Consider the following 8548-nt stretch of genomic DNA (forward strand, 5'->3'; position numbering starts at 1 on the left):
GAAAACTCAAATTTAATTTGAAATCAATTTGCTTCAGGAAAACGACGTTTACCGTTTAGACGTAATCAGTACATTACGTCTTACTTCTAATTATTTGGACTAGTCATGTACAGTAAGGTTGTCAGTTCGGAATCATTAACGACATTATCATTGTATAAAAATGACAATTTAATTTACTTTTTTCTTTCCAGTGTAATAGAGGAAAATTCTGTCTTAGCCTGTAAACAGTCAGATAAAGAGTGGGCATGCCCGGCTCCACAATGCAGACGCATCTTAAGCAGAAAACAGACATTAAAATCACATCTATTGTCTGTGCACAACATCAGCTGTAAGTATGAAGTTAAAAATATGTTATATACACTTTATAGCATGATTCAAATGTACAGAAAACATTCACATTAAATCACTGCATCCCATCTGCAGCTGGGGTGGCAAAAGGAAATGTCCAAGTTGTCAGATATTCAGTATGTAACATCATCTGCTTATCTACAACCAAGTTTGTTAAAGTCATGACCCTCTTACCAGCAATTGCCCTGGTCCACAGGTTGCTTGCATGTGGCTATGATATAAATTAGTGAAAACATCTTTTTGATTGATAAATAATCATATTATAACGAACAATCATCTTTAAAAAAAAAAAAAATCACTATTAAATATACATGTTTACATAACAAGGTATGAAGAGATTGTGAAAATCGCTGCTCAATTGATGAAGTTATGGCTGTTCAAAGTGATGCTCCCCGTTTTCGGATGATTTTGAGTTGGATACTTTGTTATATTTATATTTGATAGTAATTTTTTTTGTCAGAAAAATAGATTTTTCTTTTTAATATGATTATTTATCAATCAAAATGATACTTTCACTAATTAATATCATAGCCACACGCTAACCACCTGTGCCCCGCCCTAGAGGCTTATAAATTTTACAATGATCTATATAACCTGCAATAAGAGTCTTTTAAAGCACAGTGGTTGTGACGTTTTTTGGTATCATTCGACAGGGAATTCCTGAAACTTAACAAAAATGACGCATATTTTGATATCAATTTCACGCTGGAGGATAAATATGATACATAAATTAATGAGTGGCAAGAACATCTTTCAAATAAGACATCTAAAGCTATAATTTATGTATACGATATGTATCAAACCATGCATTGACATAATCACTTTTATGAACAGTATGACACTTTATTATACACTTCTTTTCTTATTAGATGAGGTACCTGTCAAGCGATACAAACTGTATGACTACGATTCTTCAGTTCCTGTTCCAAGGCGTACACATTTCAGGTATTTTTTATACTCTATTTAAAACACCTCTTACTTGTTTTAGTTATGAAAAAACTTCAGAAACAAAAAAAGAACTTAATTTTATTAAATTCTATTTACATAGATTATAGCAACGGTAATAAAAGAAAAACAGAAAACCGCAGACTTGGCTTTATAAAGTCAATAGCTCAGCCCTAAACTATGCCCAAAATCCAGAAGGGTTAGGCATTGTTTTTCACTGAGCTCTCAAATTCTGTTCGTAAGAAGCTCTGAAAAGTTTAACACTTACTCATGTGCTCTTGCAGATTCAAAACAAGACAGGTAGTTTCATCTCACCTGAGCTTTTCTGGGTGTGAACTATTGCAAACACTATCCATCTTAAAAATGCCTGTCTGTCAGTTATCTGTTCACCTTTACACCAACTTCTCTTCAGGAACCATATGCTTGATCTGAATAGAACTTGCACAGACTTCCTAATCCATATATATGGGTAAAAATATAGCAACAAAAAATTGTTGCTAAAAAAAATGTAAATTGAATAGCACCATTGTTGGGGCTTTTTTCCCTCTCTGTCACTAGCCTGTCAAATGCCACTTCCCCTGAGAGAAAAGCCCCTCAGATAATCTCTGTACACAAAGTCCTTAAAGACATGCAGAATTTGCTTAAACTTTGACTTTACCATACATATTTTATTCCTCATTTGGCTAAAATACAGTGAAATTTCTTTCCTCGAAGTAAAAGGTCAGGCCCCTGCCCCTCATGGAAAAAAAGGGTCAATTCTTTTATGCCCCCGGTAGTATGGCATATAGCAGTTGAACTGTCCCTCAGTCAGTCCGTCCGTCGGAAAACTTTATTGGCCATAACTTTTGTAATATCGAAGATAGCAACTTGATATTTGGCATTTATGTATATCTCATGGAGCTGCACATTTTCAGTGGTGAAAATTCAAGGTCATCCTTAAAGGTCAAAGGTCAAAAAAACAAATCCAAGGGAAGTAACAAGCTTTAAATGGAAATAATTTCTCATTTGGCGGGTACAGATGATTTTTACAAGGAGAGTAATATTTTTATGCCCCCGAAAGAGGGCATATAGTATACCCCTAAAGAAGGGCATTATCACATATTGATCTCACTGTCCGTCTGTCTATCCGTCAGTCCGTCACACTTTGCGCTTAGGTTGGAAAAACTCTCATAACTTCTATGTCGCTTCAGATGTAATATTCATATTTGTTATGCATGTGTATATGGACAAGGCCTTTTGATATGCACACAAATTTTGACCCCCTTGACCTTGAACTAAGGCTCCGCGTTTAGGTTTTGAAAAATGCGTTTAGGCTTTAAAAATTGCTCATAACTTCTATCAAAGCGTTTATCAGGGGCATTTGTCATCAGAGTGCTTATGGAGACAGCTCTTGTTTCATAAGACATGATCCTTAAACTTGAACAATGATAATGTTGTTATTTGTTAACTCTTACCTCCTTAAGCCTTGGTGATGCTGTTATTTGTCTTAAGCAATAAGTATAGCTAGATCAGTTGGTCTAAAGCAGCATTCTGATCAAAGTATACATTTCTTGCTATACACATCACCAGAGGAAAATTTCTTTTTTCAATACAAAGACAATGAACATTCCATGTCTTTCCATATTTTGGCTAATATAATATGTTCATGGGGTTATATTATTTTTAATTGAATGTTCAGGGCTAATTGAGTTAAAACTTTTTAAACCTCTTTTTGGAGGGGGTGCAAGGGATGAGTTTCATGAATTGTAAATTAACTTCCAGCATTCTTATCTTTCAGACAAAAGAAACTCAATGTTAAAAAGGAGAGCCATGAGCAGGAATGTCAAGAGCATTGTGAGATTGAAGCCTCTACATTGGAAAGTAGTGCAACTGCAGCCAGTAATGAAATGGGACCCTCTGAAGAAACAAGTAGTGATATGGACCTTTCGAGTGATGCTTCCAGTGATCAATCTGATATATCATCTTCAGAGAGTTCTGAAAGTTCAGACTCAGAAACAGAGAGTGCAAAAAGTGAAGCAAATGAACAAGCATCACAGGCGACAAAGTCTGCCCCATTATATGTTGTACAATCATCATCTGGTGAAATGTATTCATCAGACCTCTCAAAATATGATCATACCTTGGCAGTAGCTGCATTTATTTCACGTCACAATTTATCAGATACAGCTACAGAGCACTTAATAAAGTTAATTAACCTTCACATACCAAATAACAGCTTGCTAGAAAAAAATTCTTCAAAATTGAAAGAAAAATTAGGATTTGATGCAGACTACATGAAGTACTATTTCTTTTGCAATGTCTGTAAGAGTGTGTTTGAGGATAATGATGACCAGTGCTCAACCCCAAACTGCAATGGTATAAAATTATCTAAAAGAACACAGACCTATTTCAGTAGTGGCAATGTAGAAATACAGTTAAAGGAGATCCTCAACAGAAAAGGTATTCTGGACTCTATTCAAGAAGTTTATGATAGGGAAATGCCATTAACAATTACTGATGTAACTGATGGATCAGAATACAAGAAACTGTGTGAAGATGGAGGCTTTCTGAGCAATAGGAACAACATCAGCTTAACAATGTTTACAGATGGCATACCACTCTTTAAAAGTTCAGGTGTTTCCTTGTGGCCAGTATATCTCCTGATTAATGAAATTCCCAGGCATGAAAGATTTCGAAAAAAGAATATGGTCCTTTGGGGTATGTGGCAAGGGTTAGGGAAGCCAAACATGACATTGTTCTTGAAACCTCTTGTTTCTGAACTCAATCACCTGTATTCAAACGGTTTCCAAATGAATGTCGGAACAGAAGAGATAAATTGCAAGGCTCAGTTGATAGTTGGAACAATGGACTTGCAAGCTAGAGCTGCAGTTTTGCATATGACACAGCACAATGGCGAATATGCTTGTGTCTATTGCATGCATCCAGGAAAAGTTGTCAAAAGCGGCAAAGGTCATTGTCGTTCTTTCCCTTACACAAAAGAGCCTCTGTTGTACAGAACAGCTGAAAGAATTCAAGCAGATGGAAAAAAAGCACAAAAAGACAGGAAAAAAGTAAATGGTTTCACTGGAGAAAGTGTCCTGAACTACCTTCCAAACTTCTCTCTAGATAACAACATTGTTATTGACTACATGCATGGCTCACTTCTAGGGATATCAAAAAAGTTTCTTTCTCTCTGGTTTGATACCAAGAATGTGGATAAACCATACTACATTGGTGGTAAAATTAAGGAAGTTGACAAGATGATGAAGATGGTGACACCTCCCTATGTTATAAAGAGACTACCGAGAAAGCTGTCTAACACACTGCAACACTGGAAAGCATCTGAACTCCGTTCCTGGTTGCTTTTCTACTCCCTTCCAGTCCTGAATGGGATACTTCCAGAAACCTACCTCAAACACTTTAGCCTCATTGTGGAAGCCATTTACATTTTACTAGGTGAAGGAATCACAAATGAAGATATTGAAAGAGCAGATCACCTGTTGAATGTCTTCGTGAAAACTGTAGATGCACTATATGACAGCAGTGTTCTTGGGCTGAACATTCACAATCTGCTGCACCTGTGTGATTGTGTGCGAAAATGGGGACCTTTGTGGGCTTGGTCCTGTTTTTCCTTTGAGTCATTCAATGGAGAGATCAAGAAAACCATCCATGGAACAGGCAGCGTCTGCAAACAAGTGTTTTGGGCTCTTCAATCTCAAAAAAGAGTGGAGAACATTTCTACTTTGCCAGTGTCAGACAAAGTCAAGACATTTGTAGAGGACTTGCACCATGGAAAGTCTGTAACAGACAATGCCCTGTCTGCTGTCCAGTGCTCTGTTAACAAAGCATCAGCATTGCCAGATAACTTTCAGTTCCCAGATAAAGTAAAGTTGAAACTTCACAACATTGTCAAAAGTGATAGCCCATCCATGTTCTTGAGGACCAATAAAATATTCCGTGGTGGATTGTCTGTGTACAGTAAACTTTGCTCAAAAGTCAGAAAAAGAAATTCATATACCTGGGCAGTTACATCTACAGCAGATGACTTAGAAGATGGAAGCATTCTCGAAATAGAGTATTTTCTTGTACATAAGCGTACCATGCAAGTATTCGCAGTAGGGAAAAAACTGAAAACAGTCGGTGGTGTTTTACCTGGAAATGCTCCTCACATTCAAAGAGTACAGTACTCAAGGTATGTTAATAAGCTGCATCCAACTACTGTTCTAGTGTAAACATGCTCTTATATGAATAAAGACCTATAATGTTGCAGTTTGATATATGGAGGAATTTACTGGTTTCAGATCTAAATCTGACACTCTTAGAACTAAATCTTACCTAGTGATCTCTTTCACTGATATTCAAAACCAAAAACAGAGAGGCTAAGAGATTTAGTTTGATCATTAGGGTGTTGCTTAAATGTTTGTTTCTGTGTATTCCCTCCATCCTATTACCTTATGTAATCTAGCTTGAATTGCTTTCAAATTTTAAAACTGCCATTTATAAAAATACATCTTTAACTCAAAGAGGAGTTTTAAAAACTGATTTCTCTGACATTAAAATTTGAGCTTAGCCCAGAAAATTGTGAGAAAATCGTATACCTTATAATCTTAATTAGCTATAAAATGTACACCTCATAATATTAATTAGCTAAAATGTAAAAAATAATAATGCAGTTTTCACATTATTTTGTCATGAAACGAAGAAAAAAGTGTTTATTCTTTGGGATACACATAGGCAAATTAAGTAAACCCTGATTAGACAGCTCTTGAGGAGCTGTCTAATCAGGGTGGACTTAATTTGCGAATAAAAACTGAAGGCATCACCAGAGCTTTATGAGTTAATATAGGAAAAAAACATGTTTATATTATCTGATGTTTATGTGTTTCTTCTTTGCTTCCAGCAATGAAGTCACTTTAATGCCAGTATCAACTCTACAAGATGTGATCATCAGCTTTGAGTTAAACGGACTAAAATATGCATCAAGATTTCCAAACTCAGTGGAAAGCGACTGATTGAACACCCCGTATCTGAGAATGACATAAATATTCAGTTGACTTTTTGTGAAAATCTTTGGTCTCAATGCATCAGATATATTTTTTCGATTCCTCCTTAACTCATTTAGCCAAGAATATTCAATTGCATGGATACTTTTATTACTGTGTAGCTAAAATTACAAAATAAATGGGTCAATGTACATTAATTACAGGGCGGAATAAGTTAAGGAATAGCCCGCCCTTACTATCTAAAATAACTAATAATATTAATTGCATATTCTTTTTAATACAAAATATGTAGTGCAAATAAATTCATACATGTATTAAACTACAAATACATTTCAGAAAACCAGCAAAAATTTTCTAAGTTATTTTCCGTTGATTTCCATCCAAGAAAATGTATAAGTTATTTTCCATAACGATTTCCGTTGAAAAAAATGGCTAAGTCCAACTTTCCATGGTGTTTTCCATACATTCCGTGGAAATGCATGGAATTTTAGTCGAGATTCCGTGGAATTCCGTGGAATTCCATAACAACTTCAGATGGAAAATTGGCAAGTGGATGGAATTCCATCAAATTCCGTGGATTTCCATCGATTTCCGTAGAATTCCATAATATTTTCTACGGAATTCCATAGAATTCCATAGAAAAGTGCTAATGACTATGGCAGATCTACAGACGGGCAACAAGCTGATATTGAACTGGAAATTAAAACATCCATAAAGTGGTCAGCATAAGCAAGTATTAAGTTCCTTAAACTGATATAAACATGTAAGAGTCTAAAGTTGGATGCATTTTAAGATGTTGTTATTTTAAACCTCTGTTTTTAGGGTTTACAAAGTAAAAATTTCTATTCTTAGTCTAATTTCAGCAACATTTTAAAAATTCAAGGTATGTCTCAGTCTAATGCTAGTGATATGTTCAAGGTATGTCTCAGTCTAATGCTAGTGATATGTTCAAGGTATGTCTCAGTCTAATGCTAGTGATATGTTCAAGGTATGTCTCAGTCTAATGCTAGTGATATGTTCAAGGTATGTCTCAGTCTAATGCTAGTGATATGTTCAAGGTATGTCTCAGTCTAATGCAAGTGATATGTTCAAGGTATGTCTCAGTCTAATGCAAGTGATATGTTCAAGGTATGTCTCAGTCTAATGCTAGTGATATGTTCAAGGTATGTCTCAGTCTAATGCTAGTGATATGTTCAAGGTATGTCTCAGTCTAATGCTAGTGATATGTTCAAGGTATGTCTCAGTCTAATGCAAGTGATATGTTCAAGGTATGTCTCAGTCTAATGCTAGTGATATGTTCAAGGTATGTCTCAGTCTAATGCTAGTGATATTTTCAAGCCACTATCCAAGGTCTATAAAGTGCAAGTTTACAACGTGATGAAATATTTTCAAGCCACTATTCTTATGTTTACAGTTAAAGACATGTGATAATCTAATGAGCCACTGTTCCTCGGTTCACAAAGTAAAAATATCTTAATCTTATGTAACTGGCAACAGTATATGTCACTGTTTCTAGCTTTACAAATTGAAATGTCTTAATTCTAATGCCACTGGCAAAATTATAAGCCACTGTTCCTAGGTTTACAACAGGGAAATGTCTTATGCCGCCAGTAACATTTTAATCCACTGTTACTATGTTTATAAAGTGAAATGTCTCCACTTATAGCATTAGCTGGATCACAAGCCTATAAAGTGAAATGTTGCCACTTATAGCATTAGCTGGATCACAAGCCTATAAAGTGAAATGTTGCCACTTATAGCATTAGCTGGATCACAAGCCTATAAAGTGAAATGTTGCCACTTATAGCATTAGCTGGATCACAAGCCTATAAAGTGAAATGTTGTCACTTAAAGCATTAGCTGGATCACAAGCCTATAAAGTGAAATGTTGCCACTTATAGCATTAGCTGGATCACAAGCCTATAAAGTGAAATGTTGTCACTTAAAGCATTAGCTGGATCACAAGCCTATTAAGTGAAATGTTGCCACTTAAAGCATTAGCTGGATCACAAGCCTATAAAGTGAAATGTTGCCACTAAAAGCATTAGCTGGATCACAAGCCTATAAAGTGAAACGTTGCCACTTATAGCATTAGCTGGATCACAAGCCTATAAAGTGAAATGTTGCCACTTAAAGCATTAGCTGGATCCCAAGCCTATAAAGTGAAATGTTTCCACTTATAGCATTAGCTGGATCACAAGCCTATAAAGTGAAATGTTGCCACTTAAAGCATGCTGGGTTTTAAGCCACTGTTGCTACTGTTTCATTAAGAT

The 8548-nt window shown here is 35.6% G+C and overlaps 1 protein-coding gene across 1 annotated transcript; it reads left to right on the plus strand.

Annotated features, from left to right (window-relative positions):
- The first annotated feature begins 5 nt into the window (after positions 1-5).
- LOC127877139 (uncharacterized) lies at positions 6-6796 on the plus strand. The gene is made up of 4 exons (XM_052422784.1): positions 6-328; positions 1218-1293; positions 3071-5464; positions 6173-6796. Exons 1-4 carry the CDS (start codon positions 106-108, stop codon positions 6282-6284), a joined length of 2805 nt encoding a protein of 934 aa, XP_052278744.1. The 5' UTR covers positions 6-105; the 3' UTR covers positions 6285-6796.
- Positions 6797-8548: the final 1752 nt, after the last annotated feature.

Source organism: Dreissena polymorpha, chromosome 4, assembly GCF_020536995.1.
Source record: "Dreissena polymorpha isolate Duluth1 chromosome 4, UMN_Dpol_1.0, whole genome shotgun sequence".
Lineage (NCBI taxonomy): Eukaryota > Metazoa > Mollusca > Bivalvia > Myida > Dreissenidae > Dreissena > Dreissena polymorpha.

Coding starts and splice junctions, on each gene's coding strand:
- LOC127877139 (XM_052422784.1), top strand. CDS start 106: ATGTACAGTAAGGTTGTCAGTTCGGAATCATTAACGACATTATCATTG. Junction 329..1,217: donor GTCTGTGCACAACATCAGCT/GTAAGTATGAAG, acceptor TTTTCTTATTAG/ATGAGGTACCTGTCAAGCGA. Junction 1,294..3,070: donor CCAAGGCGTACACATTTCAG/GTATTTTTTATA, acceptor CTTATCTTTCAG/ACAAAAGAAACTCAATGTTA.